General features: G+C 40.3%; 1 protein-coding gene across 1 annotated transcript; it reads left to right on the plus strand.

The window, feature by feature from the left end:
- The first annotated feature begins 11,915 nt into the window (after positions 1-11,915).
- LOC138980788 (uncharacterized) lies at positions 11,916-19,456 on the plus strand. The gene is made up of 5 exons (XM_070353682.1): positions 11,916-12,232; positions 12,741-12,832; positions 14,423-14,646; positions 16,002-16,150; positions 17,498-19,456. Exons 1-3 carry the CDS (start codon positions 12,055-12,057, stop codon positions 14,585-14,587), a joined length of 435 nt encoding a protein of 144 aa, XP_070209783.1. The 5' UTR covers positions 11,916-12,054; the 3' UTR covers positions 14,588-14,646; positions 16,002-16,150; positions 17,498-19,456.
- The last annotated feature ends 1,008 nt before the right edge of the window (positions 19,457-20,464 follow it).

Here is a 20,464-nt window from a genome sequence, read left to right on the forward strand (position 1 = left end):
CTGCATTGCCCGTGCGTTGAGCAGAGAAAGTAGGTCATTCTCAGCTGACTATTTAGCGCGGTCAGATTTTAGTTTTCTTCTATATTCCTTTCCACTTTTGCTGGGGTACTGGCCGAGTTAATCGTTTTCCCATGTGTGTGGGACCTGTAAGGAATTCGAAGCGGCAACGGACCACAGATAGGTCTTTGTTCTACTCCCCCCCCCCCCCCCCCCTCCCCGAAACATCCGTCCGAGATGGTGGCTACTGACTGGACTTGCAACTTTCTCAACTTGTACAGTACGAACTGCAGTGACTCGAATTTGAGTTTTGGGATTTCTCTTGCTCTACCTTTTCTGATAATTTTTTACTTAGCTCGTGTTTAGATGCAATACATACTGTCTCTTTACATTTAGTCAAGTTTTGACTAAATGTTTTAACATAGAGGGGGAATCGAGACGAGTGTCGTGGTGTGTGTGTGTGTGTGTGTGTGTGAACTCAGAACTCAGAACTCAGAACTCATTTAATTGTCATAAAAACACAGTAAAGGGTTTATCAGACACGACGTGGATATTTGTAAAGACAAGAAGAAATATCGTCCATGGAGCAGTGATTACAACATTGTTATGTATCTGTAGTTATGTCATTATTGCGTATAATCATGCAGTTGTATACAAATTCAGCAAGTTGTTGCTGTGTGCGTGTGCATGTGTGTGTGTAGAGCGATTCAGACCAAACTACTGAACCGATCTTTATGAAATTTTACATGAGAGTTCCTGGGTATGATATCCCCGGACGTTTTGTTTTTTTCGATAAATACCTTTGATGACGTCATATCCGGCTTTTTGTAAAAGTTGAGGCGGCACTGTCACACCCTCATTTTTCAATCAAATTAATTGAAATTTTAGTCAAGCAATCTTCGACAAAGGCCGGCCTTCGGTATTGCATTTCAGCTTGGTGGCTTGAAAATTAATTAATGACTTTGGCCATTAAAAATCTGAAAATTGTAAAAAAAATAATTGTTTTATAAAACGATCCAAATTTACGTTCATCTTATTCTCCATCATTGTCTGATTAAAAAAACCATATATAAATATGTTATATTTGGATTAAAAACAAGCTCTGAAAATTAAAAATATAAAAATTATGATCAAAATTACATTTTTTAAATCATCTTTCATCTTATTCCTTGTCGGTTCCTGATTCCAAAAACATAGAGATATGATATGTGTGAATTAAAAACACGCTCAGAAAGTTAAAACGAAGAGAGGTGCAGAAAAGCGTGCTATCCTTCTTAGCGCAACTACTACCCCGCTCTTCTTGTCAATTCCACTGCCTTTGCCACGAGCGGTGGACTGACGACGTACGATGCTACGAATATACGGTCTTGCTGAAAAATTGCATTGCGTTCAGTTTCATTCTGTGAGTTCGACAGCTTGACTAAATGTTGTATTTTCGCCATACGCGACTTGTTTTGTTTTAGGATCGATTTTGATAATGATTGAGAAAGGAGAATAGCCGGTGTTAGTTTTACAGTCGGTTTTATGAAGTTTGAGTAAAGAAGTGCGTGGTTTTTACCCTCCTTTTCGTTTTCCTTCCCCTTCTTTAGTTTGCTATTATTATGCTATATTTTCCTGCTTCTACACACACACACACACACACACACACACACACACACACACACACACACACACACACACACACACACACACACACACACACACACACACACACACACACACACACACACACACACACACACAAATCGAATCTAAAACTAAAGAGCCGAAATGGCTGCACTCTAACTCATCTTTGATCTCCCAAAAAACAAATCAATCAATCATTCACACATGGATCAGAGGCAGTGATATGGCTGACAGAGAAGCAAAAGAGGCTGTTACAGATCAAGCAGCATTTCATGACATAAAATTAACTAAGACGGGAGCAAAACACAAAATGGCCAAAGTTATCTGGCGTCACTGGGAAACAGAATTAAAAATAGAAGGCAATGCTCATGGTTGGCTTATTCTGCCCCGACAAACAAAACAAAACAGGCCTTCACTCCCCACCTCCCTCCTTTAAATTACGTCGCAGCAATCGCACGGATGGATGCGCTCACAAGTGCTTTCCCCGTCTCTGTGAATGTGAAAAGTTTATATTTTTTTACACCTCTTTGACCGCTGCCAATCACTCCAACAAGACTTCCGCAACCTACACACCACAGGAGCTCCTGTGCTACACACCCTTGTCAACGAACACAAACTGAAACCCCATGAGTTTGTTTTTTTTAGATAAACATTGCACGCTTCAATGGAAGCTAGCATACACCCTGTGTCTCTCAATATATAAGGCTGAAATAGGATATCTGTTTTAAAAACCCTGATCTCTGTTCCTCCTTCCCACCCCTCAATACTCTCTCACGCCGAGCTTTTTCTTCTTCATTGTATTATTTTTCCAGTTATGTATTTACTTACCTATTCAGCCACAAATATAACAATATTCCACATAAAAAATATAAAAAAAATAAGCCTACAAAACCGCTCCAGTCCAACCATATTCCGCGTACACAATCTTCACTTCCATCCCCAGCAGACCGACAAACCAGTGAGGGACAAGAACGGGGATCCAATAACAACGACAGACGATCAGATGAAGCGATGGGCGGAACACTTCAAGGAGCTATTGAACAGACCCACCCCTGCAGCACCACCGGACATCAGACCAGCAGAGACAGAACTGCCCATCAACACAGACAAGCCCACAAAGGAGGAAATCAAGAAAGCCATAATGTCACTAAAAAATGGAAAAGCGTCGGGGCCAGATGAGATACCGGCAGAAGCCATCAAAGCAGACATGGAGACATCTATTAGTTTGTTCCACAGTCTGTTTGGCAAGATTTGGGAGGAGGAAGAGGTGCCACCTCAATGGAGAGAAGGCATCATCATCAAGATTCCAAAGAAAGGGGATCTTCGAGACTGTGGAAACTACCGAGGGATCATGCTGCTGTCCGTGCCAGGGAAGGTTCTCAACCGAATCCTTTTGGATAGAATGAAGGAGGCAGTTGACACCAAGCTCAGGGATGAACAGGCAGGTTTCAGGAAGAACAGATCCTGTCCTGACCAGATTGCCAGTTTACGCATCATAGTGGAGCAGTCGCTGGAGTGGAAGTCTCCTCTATACATCAACTTCATTGATTATGAGAAAGCCTTCGACAGCGTGGACAGAGAGTCACTGTGGAAACTCATGCGGCACTACGGCATTCCAGAGAAATTCATCTCCCTCATCCGGGGCACCTACCAGGATATGAAGTGTAGAGTCGCACATGCTGGCCAGCTATCCGACAGTTTTGAGGTGAAAACGGGGGTACGACAAGGATGTATACTGTCACCATTCCTATTTCTTCTGGCTATCGACTGGATCATGAAGACCACAACAGCAGGCAGGAGAAATGGGATACAATGGACACTCTTCGATCAACTGGAAGACCTCGACTTTGCGGATGATCTTGCCCTCCTTTCCCACAACCATGCCCAAATGCAAGACAAGACTACTCACCTGGAGACAATATCAGCCGGTGTAGGACTCAAGATCAACAAGAGGAAAACCGAATTGATTAAGACCAACACCACAGCCGACAATCCGGTGATGATCAATGGGGAGCCCATCAAGGAAGTGGAGTCCTTTGTTTACCTGGGGAGCATCATTGACGGACAAGGAGGCTCGGACAGGGACGTCAAAGCAAGGATTGGGAAAGCACGGGGAGCCTTTGTCATGCTAAAGAAGATCTGGAGTTCCAAGGAGATTAGCCAAAGGACGAAGCTTCGGATCTTCAATTCAAATGTCAAGTCTGTTCTTCTCTATGGGTGTGAGACATGGAGGACAACAGAGACCATGCTGGGAAAGATCCAAATCTTTGTCAACACCTGCTTGAGGCGCATCCTAAACATCAGATGGACGGACAGAATCCGAAATGAAGACCTTTGGCAGAGAGCTGACCAGAAACCAGCGGCGCAGCAAATTCTCCGGAGGAAATGGGGCTGGATAGGGCACACCCTGAGAAAGCCAGCATCCAGTATCACGAGGCAAGCCCTGAAGTGGAATCCACAAGGGAAAAGGAAGAGAGGCCGGCCGCGCAACAGCTGGAGACGAGACACTGAAGCAGAGATCAACAGGCAGGGGAAGACCTGGAGCCAGATCGAAAGGGCAGCCCAGGACCGTGTCGGATGGAGAATTGTCGTCGATGGCCTATGCTCCCCTGGGGGTTCATAATGGCCTAAGTAAGTAAGTAGGATATCTGTTTTAAAAACCCTGATCTCTGTTCCTCCTTCCCACCCCTCAATACTCTCTCACGCCGAGCTTTTTCTTCTTCATTGTATTATTTTTCCAGTTATGTATTTACTTACCTATTCAGCCACAAATATAACAATATTCCACATAAAAAATATAAAAAAAATAAGCCTACAAAACCGCTCCAGTCCAACCATATTCCGCGTACACAATCTTCACTTCCATCCCCATTTTGAAACATCGCAACAGACTTCCAGATATGATTATAACACGACCATATGTGTTCTCTGGTTGCATGTTTGTTCAGTGTCTTGTCCCCACATAAAGCATATTAACTCTACCTGTCCTAAAGCCAGTTGCAGTTCTAAGAGGACGTTAAAACTAGTTATCATCATCACACACACACACACACACACACACACACACACACACACACACACACACACACACACACACACACACACACATATATATATATATATGAAAAATCCCATGTATGTTTTATGATTGTTGTTTTGGTCTGAATACAATTTGGAATCTTACTACACTCATAGACCTATATTAATACAGGTCCCTGCTACAGTACTCTTGTTGATTTTACATTTAAGTTGTTGTCAGAAGTATTTTGTTCGTCGGTTCGTGTCTGGTGCGTGTGGTTTGAATGCCGCCCTGACAAAATTAATGTCTTTTAAAAACACATTCACGGTAACATCTTCGACGCAGACACAGACAGTTAGGAAGGGCTCCTAATATGGACCACTTTTTGTTTCATGCTGATAACTAGCTTGTTTTCTTGCGAAGAAGTTTTATTTTGTGTTTGGTAGTCCTTCTCTCTTAGGTTGGCCGTTAGGCCTAATTAGAGTGAAATAGCTTTGATAGACATTCAGCAAAAATTAAATACATACAAAATCACAAATGGTACATATTAGGAGCCTGGGCGCCTAATATGGACCAGTGAAGCGGCCTTTACGAATCACTGTAAAAAAAAAGCCCCCTATACTTCAAAATAGCATGATACAACTTAGTGTACAAGTCAGACTAATTCAAATAATGCTTTAGATTGATCTGTTTCGGGTTGATGAGAGCATTATTTGAAGAACACCAGGAAACTAAAGAAGCTTATCAAAAACAGAGTGAAAATAAGTAAAATTATCAACTTGCACGAAAAGAAGACTTTTTGTTATTTTTTTTTTAAACTGATCTCGAGGGCTAGTAATAGGTTATTTCCAGCAAGCTTCTTAATGAATTAATGAAAAAAGCCTTTAGCTTCTTTTTCTTCGATTTGTTGAAGGTGGTCCATATTTTAGGGGACTCGCACGTACTTTGAGATTTTGCTATTGATTTTTTGTTTGAAGTAGAAACTTGGGGTCAACACTGCTAAAATGTAACAAATGCGGCCTTAGCTGTCATAGCAATTTTTGTGTGAAAGCTTTGGCTGTGAACAGAAACGAGTCCGTTTTAGGCAGCACATTTAGAGTGAACGCTGCCAAAAGTGAAAAAAAGAGAAAAAGCCTAACAGTTTTGAGATTTGTGTTTCTGCAACTGTTTTGACATGTGCAAGTTATCCAGAGAGGGTGAATACAGCGATGACTTTGTCCGCACGTCGCTGGGCATATCAGCGCAGTTCAACGTTGCCAGAGACCAAAGAAGCGCTTTACTCAGGTCGCAGCGCGCGGCGGCTCACTGGAGGAATGTTTGAAAACTATCTGTGCTCGACTGCCAGCAGACCACAGGCACATTACACCCACTAAAGTTTGGACTTGTACTGGCAGAGAGCGAATGCAAATTCTTGTAGGCATACACAGACGCAACATAGCATATACAGACAATAACACCCACAACACTTCAACAGCATATGAAAGGAATAACAAGTCGCGTAAGGCGAAAATACAACATTTAGTCAAGTAGCTGTCGAACTCACAGAATGAAACTGAACGCAATGCCATTTTTCAGCAAGACCGTATACTCGTAGCATCGTCAGTCCACCTCTCATGGCAAAGGCAGTGAAATTGACAAGAAGAGCGGGGTAGTAGTTGCGCTAAGAAGGATAGCACGCTTTTCTGTACCTCTCTTTGTTTTAAGTTTCTGAGCGTGATTTTAATCCAAACATATCATATCTATATGTTTTTGGAATCAGGAACCGACAAGAAATAAGATGAAAGTGTTTTTAAATTGATTTCGACAATTTAATTTTGATAATAATTTTTATATATTTAATTTTCAGAGCTTGATTTTAATCCAAATATAACATATTTATATGTTTTTGGAATCAGAAAATGATGGAAAATAACATGAACGTAAATTTGGATCGTTTTATAAATTTTTATTTTTTTTTACAATTTTCAGATTTTTAATGACCAAAGTCATTATTAATTTTTAAGCCACCAAGCTGAAATGCAATACCGAAGTCCGGGCTTCGTCGAAGATTATTTGACCAAAATTTCAACCAATTTGGTTGAAAAATGAGAGCGTGACAGTGCCGCCTCAACTTTCACGAAAAGCCGGATATGACGTCATAAAAGACATTTATCAAAACAAACAAAAAAACAACGTATGGGCATTTCATACCCAGGAACTCTCATGTCAAATTTCATAAAGATCGGTCCAGTAGTTTAGTCTGAATCACTCTACACCACAGAGATATAGAATATATACACACACACACACACACACACGCACGCACGCACATACACCACGACCCTCGTCTCGATTCCCCCTCTACGTTAAAACATTTAGTCAAAACTTGACTAAATGTAAAAATAAATCCGCAAATCGCGCACAATACACCAGTTAGAAAAACAAGGAGTACCAAAGCGGCGTGCAGAAACTAAACTGACTCAGAGACTGAGAAGAAACATTTATCACACGATGTGGATAGCAAACATTAAAATAAAACAGATAAGTCAAGCAAAAAATAAACACAAATATCGAAAACACAATAAGCAAAGGTAAAGAAAACAAGTCGCGTAAGGCGAAAATACAACATTAATTTTAGTCAAGTAGCTGTCGAACTCACAGAATGAAACTGAACGCAATGCAACCCAGCAAGACCGCATTCTCGTAGCATCGTCAGTCACCCGCTCACGGCAAAGACAGTGAAATTGACAAGAAGAGCGGGGTAGCAGTTGCGCTCAGAAGGATAGCACGCTTTTCTGTACCTCTCTTTGTTTTAACTTTCTGAGCGTGTTTTTAATCCAAACATATCATATCTATATGTTTTTGGAATCAGGAACCGACAAGGAATAAGATGAAAGTGTTTTTAAATTGATTTCGAAAATGTAATTTTCATATTAATTTTTATATATTTAATTTTCAGAGCTTGTTTTTAATCCAAATATAACATATTTATATGTTTTTGGAATCAGCAAATGATGGAGAATAAGATGAATGTAAATTTGGATCGTTTTTAAAAAAAAATATTGTTTTTTACAATTTTCAGATTTTTAATGACCAAAGTCATTAATTAATTTTTAAGCCACCAAGCTGAAATGCAATACCGAAGTCCGGGCTTCGTCGAACATTACTTGATCAAAATTTCAACCAATTTGGTTGAAAAATGAGGGCGTGACAGTGCCGCCTCAACTTTCACGAAAAGCCGGATATGACGTCATCAAAGACAGTTATCAAAAAAATGAATAACGTATGGGGATATCATACCCAGGAACTCTCATGTCAAATTTCATAAAGATCGGTCCAGTAGTTTAGTCTGAATCGCTCTACACACACACACAGACAGACACACACACACACACACACACGCACATACACCACGACCCTCGTCTCGATTCCCCCCTCTACGTTAAAACATTTAGTCAAAACTTGACTAAATGTAACAAAAAGATATGCTTGCCGACAGTCAGTGTGTGAGTGCGTGGTTTGTGCGTCAGCGGGGTGTGTGTGTGTGTGTGTGTGCGCGCGTAGGCTACGTTCTTGCGTGTGTGCGTTCGAATGAGAAAGAAGAGAGAGAGAGGATTGAAGAATGAGGTCACGCTCTCTGTCACATGAATACATATACACACACTGAAGGCTACCTCGGACACGAACACTTGCCAACAACTGTGGTTGGACATGCTTTTGAAATGGAATATTTTTTCGACATGATTTCTGGACATACGAATCCCGCTGTGTTGCCTACTGATGTTGCGAATGATGAAGGTTTTGAGTTGACTGACCTTGAGGATGTATTGCATCAGGCGTTTATCGTCTCAAATTATATCCTTGCTACTTTTCAGGACGGTCAACTAATAATAATAATAATAATACGAATATTTATAACGCGCACATATCTCACCAACAGGCGACTCAAGGCGCACATACACTCATTCACACACACGGAGACTTAAAGTCACTAGCACACACACACCATCAACCATTAAAATATGTACCTGTAGTTATTCAGGGTGGGATGGGGTGGGCAGTGTAGAATGCATGGATTATTTGGAAAAAAGGAATGTCTTAAGTGCAGATTTGAATGATTCGAGGGACTGTTGTTGACGGAGGGGGAGAGGTAGTGTGTTCCATTGGCTAGGTGCTTGGAAAGAAAATGAGCATTCATGGTAACTTGGATAGTCAAAGTTTTTATTTGTTTGATTCCCATCAAAGAAACAGAAATGGTAACCATTCTTCAAATGGCGCTGCAGTTTTGATGTCATCAAGTTAATTCCTTTGCAGAATTGATTGATTTTCTCAAAAGCCATTATCAATGTGTTTATCAATTAACACCTGTTCATTTCTGTCCAACTGCAATGCAAACTCAATGTGGAGGAAACAAGGATTCATTACAAACAAGTCATCCCTGTACATCAACAGATTTATGTACCTCAATCAATACTGCTGGTATGAGTGACAGGAATCTAAAAGAAACAAGTCGCGTAAGGCGAAAATACAATATTTAGTCAAGTAGCTGTCGAACTCACAGAATGAAAGTGAACGCAACGCAACGCAGCAAGACCGTAAACTCGTAGTATCGTCACTCCACCGCCCGTGGCAAAGGCAGTGCACGTGGAATTGACAAGAAGAGCGGGGTATTCGTTGCGCTGAGAAGGATAGCACGCTTTTCTGTACCTCTCTTCGTTTTAACTTTCTGAGCGTGTTTTTAATCCAAACATATCATATCTATATATTTTTGGAATCAGGAACCGACAAGGAATAAGATGAAAGTGTTTTTAAATTGATTTCGAAAAAAAAATTTTGATAATAATTTTTATATATTTAATTTTCAGAGCTTGTTTTTAATCCGAATATAACATATTTATATGTTTTTGGAATCAGCAAATGATGGAGAATAAGATAAACGTAAATTTGGATCGTTTTATAAATTTTTATTTTTTTTTACAATTTTCAGATTTTTAATGACCAAAGTCATTAATTAATTTTTAAGCCACCAAGCTGAAATGCAATACCGAACCCCGGGCTTCGTCGAAGAGTACTTGACCAAAATTTCAACCAATTTGGTTGAAAAATGAGGGCGTTACAGTGCCGCCTCAACTTTCACGAAAAGCCGGATATGACGTCATCAAAGACATTTATCAAAAAAATGAAAAAAACGTTCGGGGATTTCATACCCAGGAACTCTCATGTCAAATTTCATAAAGATCGGTCCAGTAGTTTAGTCTGAATCGCTCTACACACACACACACACACACACACACACACACACGCACACACACACACACGCACGCACATACACCACGACCCTCGTTTCGATTCCCCCTCGATGTTAAAATATTTAGTCAAAACTTGACTAAATATAAAAACAACCAAACGCAAATCTACTACTACTACTTCTACGACTCGTTTGAATGTAAAACAGAAATGTAACACTGTCTGTGACAATGACGGTTCTACGATTCGTTTGAATGACGGTATAGATCGAACCTTAACCCACAACTACGAAAATTTGTGTCAGACTTTTTTGAACAGGAAAATATGCCTCTGTTCAACAGTAACCAACACATGGAAGATGTTTTTGAAACTTACAGAAATGTAACACTAGCCTATCTGTGACAATGTTGCTTTTGAATTGAACCCACATTTGTTGAACAGGAGAGAATGTTCCTGTTCAACAGTGCCCAAAACACTGAATCTGACGTTTTTGAATCTTTTCTGTCATCTAACTGAATCTGACGTTTTTGAATCTTTTCTGTCATCTAACCCAATTGCTCATGACTTCATCGATCTTGAACATGCCTACTTTTCAAAGAAAGACAGACAAAGCGAAATCTGCATGTTAGCCATCTGCCTGAAATGGTCAATGCACTTTTGTAAAATTGTCACAGCTGTTATATGCACTTTTGTGAAATGGTCAGTGCTGTTGTGCACTTATGCAAAACTTGGTGCTGTGCTGTTAACATTTGAACAAAATGCATTTTGTTCAAATGTTTAGTGCAACTTGCTACTATATAATCGCTGTATGCGCTTTGTGGTAATAATGCACTTTTGTCAAAAGTTTGCGCTAAATGTTGGCACTATGCATCATTGTTGGAGCACCCTCCCAGGGGCGGACGAGGGGGGGGTTTCAGGGGTTTCCGGAAACCCCCCCCCCAGCCAAAATTTTTTTTTTTAAATGGTGTTTTTTTGGGATATTAATCAGTGACAAAATCTGCTGCCTGAAACTGGTAATGATCATCCTCAAAATGCACCAGATTGCACCATTTTGCATCCTTTTTTACAAAATTTTCCGGGGGGGCATGCCCCCGGACCCCCCTAGCAAGCTAGGCGCTTTGCGCCGTCGGCTCGGCGCTTCGCGCCTTCACACCCATATCTTCACAATATACTTTTGGAAACCCCCCCCATAAAATGAACTGATCCGCCCCTGCCTCCTGTACTGAGTAGATGCACCATGCATAAAAATGTACTGTGAAATGTTTCGTGTAAATTATTGTCACAATAATGTTTTGTGCGCCCCCATGTATGTGTTCTGTGCTAATAATGCACGGTTGTGAAATGTCCGTACACATTTTGTGGCACTATGTAATTGTTAGTGCATCCTCCTGCGGATGCTTCGTGCTAAAATTGCACTTCCATTAAAATATTGTACGCTCATGTCAACTGGTACTATATTTTCAATTGTTTCTCTGTCAATTTCAGATGTTTGTTTCCAATTACTTCAGTATCTCCCTGTTGCAATTCCAGGTGATTCATTATGCATGTGCCAATCAGTTTGAGGTGTTTAATTCTGATTCCTGTATTTACAGTGTAAAATTAAAACTATTGTTTTCAAACATTCCTATGACACCTGGTAATGGTTCTGTGTTTTTTTGTAATTTGTATTTTGTTTTTCTGCAATAAATATTTGAAATGGATCTGAGACTGACTTACTACTTTTAGCACTCTTTTTCACCACATTCCCACGTACAGATATTGCAATATCAACTCTTCCTTTCTACCTGTTTCAAACAAGCTCTATTTTTTAATTAACATTTTTTTTCTTCTTGTGGCTGTTTGATCAATTATGGCAAGCATTGACTGAAATAAACAATTTATATATATCCAGCACAACATGCAATTCATTAACTTTTGACCCTAACCTTTAACACTTCCCAAAATAAATCTTTGGTGGACATTGCATCGACGCTGTTCATTTTGAATGAACATTTTTCTTGTTAGATCAGTGGTCTATGCCGGCGCATAGTTGTGACTGGATCAACTCGCTGCGCTCGCGGTAAGTGCTGACAACCGGAAGAAAGCTGCATTCCGAAAAAAGTCACTTCCGTTTCGCCATTTTTCGATGATGCCAGAGAAGTGAACCATGATTTCAAGATGCCCGGTGCAAATTGTTGTATGCCTGGATGCAGCGTGAGCTCACTAAGATCTTCAACGCTTATAACTTTCCATGGTATACCAAACGGAAAAGCGGATGCCGAATGGAGAGCTGCTCTTCCACAAAATCAACCGTGCTGACAAGCTTTTCAACCCGAAGAATGCGAGGATGTTCCCGACATTTCAAAGAAACATGCTTCAAATACGGTACGTAAAAAAACTAGTAATATAGCGAAAATAAGCTTTCATCTGATTGTCTGTGCTGTGTTGTTTTGCTTGTAATGCTTCAAGTGACGAAGCTCTAGTAGTATCAATCAATCAGTATGAAGCTTAGTACTTGTAGTAACTAGTACTTTTACAGCTCGCAGACAAAAAATAACACAATCGTATTCTGAATCATACATTGACAAAGGCGTAATTCTGAGCTATAATTATTAGGTAATGGGGGAAAAAAACACTCTTTGTTCTTGTGATAATGTGTTTTTGAATATATTCTAGTAAACTTCTGGGTTAGAACTTAGATTTCTTTTGTTGTTTTACTCGGTCACTGAGTCAGTCTTGTTCATTCTTGACAGATTTGCAGTAGTGTGTTTTACTAATTCTTGTTTCTATTTCAATAGATCTAAATGTATAGGTCTGTTTAGTTAATTTAACTTATAATTTCGACTCAGCATTTTGAACATTTTCTTTGCATGTTTTTTTGCTGGGCCTACAGGCAAGCGAGCACTCATTCCAGGAAGTCTGCCAACCAACCATGTGCTACAGAAGTCAGTAGAAGCACCAAAGACTCCAGCCAGGAAACCCCCAGTGAGTAAAAATTGCTGTTATTTGCCCAGTATAGTATGCTATTAGTGATACTGATAGTGATAATATGCTACTTGTAACTCTTTTGTGAGTACCGGTACATGTATACTGGGTGTTTTCTCAGTTTTGTCCGCTGTCAGTGTGAGATTTATATTGTGGTATAACCTGTTTTTCTAGTTTCATGGTTTAGCCACGACTCACTTTGAATGAGGGTCATCTGCCAGGCATTTAGCTGATTATCTGATAAGTGATATTTTTTAATTTGCTATTTATAAATTACAGTTATAGTAAACTAACACTGTCGCACAAAGTATGTGACTTTAAAAAAAGATTTGTTTGAAATCATGTGAGCTCTGTCCACTAGATGATGGAGAAGGGAATTTTTCCAGTTGAGTCTGCAACATGGATTTTTTCTCTCTCGGATAACAAATACAGTATGGTAGGAAAAATTTAGGGTTGGTGTGGCGATAACTTCTTCTTCTGCGTTCGTGGGCTGAAACTCCCATGTACACTCGTGTTTTTACGTGTATGACCGTTTTTACCCCGCCATTTAGGCAGCCACACGCCGCTTTCGGAGGAAGCATGCTGGGTATTTTCGTGTTTCCATAACCCACCGAACTCTGACATGGATTACAGGATCTTTTCCGTACGCACTTGGTCTTGTGGTTGCGTGTACAGTAGTACCTGCCATATCCGGTCACCCATTAGTCATTGCAAAGGTGACCGCAAATATCAGGTGGCCGTTCATTACAGGCCCCCTCCTCCTCCAAAAAACCCAAAAAAACACGATCAAGTTTTCATGAAGAAAAGAAAGCGATCATCCACGAGCCGCCGATTCATTGTCTCTGTTAGTTTTGCTTTCGTTTATACATCTTAATTATTTGCGTGTTTAACTCGATCGTCCTGGCTAAGCTATTGTTTCGTATGTTTCTATGTGTGTTGTTTGGATTATTATATATGTATTTGAGTGTCAGATAAACAAGTGTTTCAAACTCACATCAGCTGTGATCGATCCGGAAGTGACTGCCGTAAATGTACATGTATGCGCATGTCTGTATTTACAGTTTGCGCATGCGTAAGTATTCATGTCGTCTGCTCGTGCTGTGCCGTCTGTGCACACAACACACACACACACACACACACCACAGGCGCTCGCCCGCGAAAGTGACAAGTGGCCGTTAAGTGGCCGCTCCTGTCGAGTAAGAGGGGCACCTTAGGGCAAAAATCAGTGACCGTTGACCGCGTCAGACAGGTTAACGGCCATTAAGAGTCAATTATAGAAGGAAAACTCATTAGTCATGGGAAAGCTGGCCGCTCCGGGTAGGTTCACGCCCACGAAGGGGCCGGAAATGGAAGGGACTACTGTACACACGAAGGGGGATAAGTCACTAGCAGGTCTGCACACAAGTTGACCTGGGAGATCGGAAAAATCTCCACTCTTAACCCACCAGGCGGCCGCAGCCGGGATTCGAACCCTCGACCTTCCGATTACGAGGCCGACGTCTTACCACCACGCCACAGCGCCCGTCGTGTGGGGATAACAATAAAGATATGTCATAGTGACTTGACTAATTGATTTGAATTCTGCTGCAGGTCAGTCGCCCCCCACCTCCTGCTCCTGACTACAACTTCGAGGAAATACGACAGGACACCCTTCAGCTTGCTGCACCATGGTGTCTCTTGGAGAACAGCAAGGAACAGATACAGGTGGGAATAACCGAAGCCAGCCAAGTGAAACTGTTGTCCTCTACGTTATGATTACGTACTCCAGCAGACATCAACTTGTGGTCGACGTGCGTGGGTTTTGCTCAAAATACGTAAGTATTCGTCAGTGTTTGGCTTCTCGAATTAAGTTTCAACTTAATCTCTGTCTCGAACCACAGGCGGAAGGTATCGTTCACTGGACCACTACTTACATAGAAAGACTATACTGAACGAATCGTCGGTAAGCTTACCACACTGTCATACTGTCATACTCATAGTGATATCACTGATACATTTGTACAGGTATTAAAACATGGCTGTTTGCTGAAAAAATCGTTGTGAAAAATTGTAATGTCTCTGAAGTTTGATTCAGTCCGTCATTCATTTTGATGGGAAGTCAACCCTTGGTGAGGCTAATACTAATATTGTTTTGATCTGTATTCTGCCAGTGCCATTGCCAACTGCCATTGTTGTTCTTGTGGAGTTCTAGAACAAGCTCTGGTTTGAATGACCAGCTAAAATTAATGCTGATAGTAAATAAGTACATTATTTTTGCATTAGCGGGGTATACAAAATATTTTATTAAAAAAATACCGCATGGTTTTGCTTGATCAAATCATTTATCAGCTAACAATATGCTTTTATTGACTCACATGCGAAGCAAAAGTGAGTCTATGTACTCACCCGAGTCGTCCGTCCGTCCGTCCGTCCGTCCGGACGTCCGTCCGTCCGTCCGTAAAACTTTAACGTTGGATATTTCTTGGACACTATTCAGTCTATCAGTACCAAATTTGGCAAGATGGTGTATGATGACAAGGCCCCAAAAAACATACATAGCATCTTGACCTTGCTTCAAGGTCAAGGTCGCAGGGGCCATAAATGTTGTCTAAAAAACAGCTATTTTTCACATTTTTCCCATTTTCTCTGAAGTTTTTGAGATTGAATACCTCACCTATATATGATATATAGGGCAAAGTAAGCCCCATCTTTTGATACCAGTTTGGTTTACCTTGCTTTAAGGTCAAGGTCACAGGAGCTCTTCAAAGTTGGATTGTATACATATTTTGAAGTGACCTTGACCCTGAACTATGGAAGATAACTGTTTCAAACTTAAAAATTATGTGGGGCACATGTTATGCTTTCATCATGAGACACATTTGGTCACATATGATCAAGGTCAAGGTCACTTTGACCCTTATGAAATGTGACCAAAATAAGGTAGTGAACCACTAAAAGTGACCATATCTCATGGTAGAAAGAGCCAATAAGCACCATTGTACTTCCTATGTCTTGAATTAACAGCTTTGTGTTGCATGACCTTGGATGACCTTGGGTCAAGGTCACATGTATTTTGGTAGGGAAAATGTGTAAAGCAGTTCTTAGTGTATGATGTCATTGCTAGGTTTAGTTACCCTAAAGGTCGAGGTCAAGCATGTGAGTCGTATGGGCTTTGCCCTTCTTGTTTCAGTTGGACCTGACTTGAGCATGATTCCGTTGTCTCCGCAACAACAGCTTGATTGAGATACAGGCATGTCCAGTTTTCAGCAAGTGCAGGCTGAGTGTGAAGATCTGATTGCTGATCTAGACACAACATAAGCTGCTTGACACTATTCCAAGGTAAGCGAGAAGCTTTGAAAATAGTTACTTTAATTCAGTAATGCGTAATTATGTATGCAATACTCCTGCTGGTGAGTTCACTACAAACAGGTACTACATTAGAACTAGAAGAATAGGTTCCACAAGAACATTTCTGACTGTTGATGCCACTAAAACTCTCGTTACATCCTGCATTCTGTGTAGATTAGATTACAGCAAATCCCTTCTCATAGGCTGCCCTGACTCCACTCTCCAACCCTTGCAAAAAGTACAACACTCTGCAGCACTCCTCTCATGAAAGAACTTCACTGGCTTCCTGTGTCTCAACGTATTAGGTATAAAGCTGCCTGCTTCTGCTACAAGATCATCTCTGAATCGGCACCTGCCTATCTTTCGGAACTGGTCTCCCTCTCGCACCCTTCATTCTTCTGCTGATGCTCGACTTCTCCGTCAAGGTTGCTTTAAACGCAAGGCTCATGGCTTCCGCACGTTTTCATATCATGGCCCTCAGTTATGGAATTCACTCCCCTTTCTATTACGTCACTCTCCATACATTTCATCTTTTAAGTCCAATTTGAAAACTCACTTGTTCCAACAACATTACGGATAGTTCCTTAGGCCAAACAAAAAAATAGTCTGTTTACGGTAACATCGGCCCAAAAAATAGGGTCGGTAGGTCGGGATTTTTTTTTTCTCCAAAAAACATCAAATTATTTTGCCAAAAAACAAACTTTGTTTTAAAATTTTGATTTTTTTTTTCTTTCCCCAAATGCCAAAAAAAAGTCTAGGGTCGCGCAAAAAAATAGGGTCGGTCGGGATACCGTAAACAGACTTCTTTTTTTTTGGCCTTAGCATAGAGTCTGGGGATGTGAGATGTGCATGATGTGTTGTTTGAATCTGACAGTGATTGTATGAATTTTTTATACACGTATTGTTGTCACGCGCTTTGAACTTCTGATAAGGCGCTTTATAAATGCCCGTTATTATTATTATTATTATAAGTAGATACACACTTGTAAACTTATGTTAGTTTTCACACGTGAGCATGAAGTGCCTTTATGAGAAATGTATAGTGGCTTGCAATATTGAATTTGAGGGATGTTTGCAGTTATGTAATATATTAGCACAGCTCAGTTTTCTTCAGGGTTCCGTGAGAACAGTGAAATTCTCCTTTGAGGACTGAAAAATATCTTGGATAATTGGTCTTAATTGGGGGTGGGGGGGGGGGTGGGGGGGGAGATTTAAAACATAAGTACATTCACATGTGTTTTTCATTTTCACTGTGTAAAGGTGGGGAGGTCCTTCTCTACTTGTTTCTTTGTTTTCCCATTGACATATATTTTGTTCTTGTCTATATTTTTTACATAGGTGCTGTCCTCATCCCCAGCCGACTGTTTCCGCTGAAGCCGTGAAGGATGCTTCTTCATGTAGGCGTGGACATCTTTTTCGTCGCCGTGCAAGGCTTCCAGTTCCAGTACCATATAATTTTGTGAATACTCTGGGGACCTGTCATCAACTTTGGAAGGACGCTTTATTTTAACACTTTGTACCCCATCTATGTTGACCAAGATTTTTTAAGCCGAGACCAGCTGTGCTGCAGCAGGTCACTCAGAATTGTAGAAACTGTATCAACAGGCTAGAATCCTGGCGTTAGATCAACGTTACAGGAAGCGACTGAAGCTAACAGTCTAAGCAGGATGCAGATATGTGCCGAATGATAACAGATGCAATGTACATAGTGACTGTGTGTACCTGGGAGACAAGGAGTTAAGACCACATCTGAACTGAGGATTTAGTCTCTCCATAATCAAACGCTGAAGAAGATTTCAGAATGAACTTTGTTAGATAAATTATGGTTGTTATGATCGTCACATTTTAGGTCCCCCCCTTCCCCCCTTTTCAAACTTCCCCGCTTTTCAGACCTTACATTTTTGGATTTTCTGTTCACAACCTGTTGTACATTTACCTAGATATTAAGCAGATTTCCTCCTTTTTAAGACCAGCTTATTTTTTTTATTCTTGGAGGCCTGAAAAGGGTGTTTGGAAGGACACTGTATTTGTTTGTTCGAAATTCAGAATTCAAATAATTCTTCATCAACGAGTTATTACTGCCTCACCATAGCAGTTAGGCCAGTCTTACTAACTCTTACTTTTATTAATGTGCCGTGATGCAAAGACGTTGAGCAGTTTTCAGATGTTTATGAATCTAGGGCTTTCAAAATTTACTGACATACAATACAATACAATACAATAAAATAACTTTATTAATCTCTAAAAGAGAAATTGCATTGCTGAGCTTTTGTGTCCGTAATAATAACATACATAAAACATTCAAAAATAAACATTTGTTCTTTGTCATGCATACATTCTTGTGTTCTTATACATTTCTTCATGTTGGACTCCATGACTCCATGACATCCAAACATGAAGTTCAGTTACCCCTTTTTGAGTCACTTGAGAAAAAGTGACTCTATGTAATCGGTCAGTGTTAGTCTGTCCGGCCGGCCGTCCGGCCGTCCGGCCGGCCGTCCGTAGACACCACCTTAACGTTGGACTTTTCTCGGAAACTATCAAAGCGATCGGGCTCATATTTTGTTTAGTCGTGACCTCCAATGACCTCTACACTTTAACGATGGTTTCGTTGACCTTTGACCTTTTTCAAGGTCACAGGTCAGCGTCAAAGGAAAAATTAGACATTTTATATCTTTGACAAAGTTCATCGGATGTGATTGAAACTTTGTAGGATTATTCTTTACATCAAAGTATTTACATCTGTAGCCTTTTACGAACGTTATCAGAAAAACAAGGGAGATAACTAGCCTTTTCTGTTCGGCAACACACAACTTAACGTTGGGCTTTTCTCGGAAACTATAAAAGTGACCGGGCTCAAATTTTATGTGAACGTGACTCATTGTGTTGTGAATAGCAATTTCTTCCTGTCCATCTGATGCCTCATATAATATTCAGAACTGCGAAAGTGACTCGATCGAGCGTTTGCTCTTCTTGTTAACTTTGAAGGTCACATTGTGGGCGAATTTTTAGCAAAAAGTTGGAACATGGTATGACTGTTCTTACTCACAAGGGAAGTGATTTTGTTATTTACTGATTTTCATTTTGTGTGGCCTTCTTTCACCCATTTAATCATTCATAAATGTTCATACCCAAGGGAAGTAATTCACATATATCTATGGCCAATGTTTTCACAGGGCATCTATAGTGTGGATGAACACTGTCTCCACTCAAAATAGTCCTTTGCTATTGTACATTGTGAATCAGCATTTTTGTTTTTGTCCTGTTTGAATAAAGTGCAATCATTTTACAACCAAAGTTTTAATGTTAAAGATGTTTACATAATGTGTGAAGGATGATGCATTTGAAAACTAATATTGTTAAATGTAAATTGACCTGTGACAAGTCAGCATAGTGCAATATCCAAGCATGAAACCCGCACACAATTCCCAAACAACATGCTTTCTTTTCCACAAAATTCCATCCAGTGGAAAACAATTATGTGAACGTCATAACATGGTTTTTACATTAATAATCAAGCCTTACACCAACTAAAATGGTGTTAATAGGCATTTGAGCAAGCTTTAACACCAACATAACATGGAGTTAATAGGCATTTGAGCAAGCTTTAACACCAACATAACATGGGGTTTTGCATGTTATACCAGCAATAACATGATGTTAATCACATTACAAGCAAGCTGTAACACCACCAAAACAAGCAGTTTTGCAAGTTAAGTCTACGATAACATGATGTTGATCACATTACAAGCAAGCTGTAACACCACCAAAACAAGCAGTTTTGCAAGTTAAGTCTACGATAACATGATGTTAATCACATTACAAGCAAGCTGTAACACCACCAAAACAAGCAGTTTTGTAAGTTAAGTCTACGATAACATGATGTTACTTGGCGTTAAACCAAAGCTTTAATGCCATCAAAACTTGGAATTTTTGCATGTTACAGACATGCTGTAACATGGTTTAACATGATGTTTTGACCGTCGCAAAACGCGCTGAAATTCCAGGCAATTTCGCTGCGATAACTTCAACAAAATCCAATCAAAATCTGGCGTTGTCGTGAACACCAAAATGTGATAAACCCATTGAAACTTGAAGTTTTGTTGGGATTTTGAGTAGTTTTGTAAGATACAAAACGCCACTTTTCGCCCAGTGAGTGTAGCCTATGCGATGATAAACTTTGTCTGTCTGTGCGTGCGTGCGTGCGTATGTATGTGTGTATGTCTGTGGTAGAAACTTTAACATTTCCGAGTCTATGGATTACGTCAGTCTCGGTCAAAAGTGTTCGACGTGTGTGATAGAAAC

Source organism: Littorina saxatilis, linkage group LG1 (assembly GCF_037325665.1).
Source record: "Littorina saxatilis isolate snail1 linkage group LG1, US_GU_Lsax_2.0, whole genome shotgun sequence".
Lineage (NCBI taxonomy): Eukaryota > Metazoa > Mollusca > Gastropoda > Littorinimorpha > Littorinidae > Littorina > Littorina saxatilis.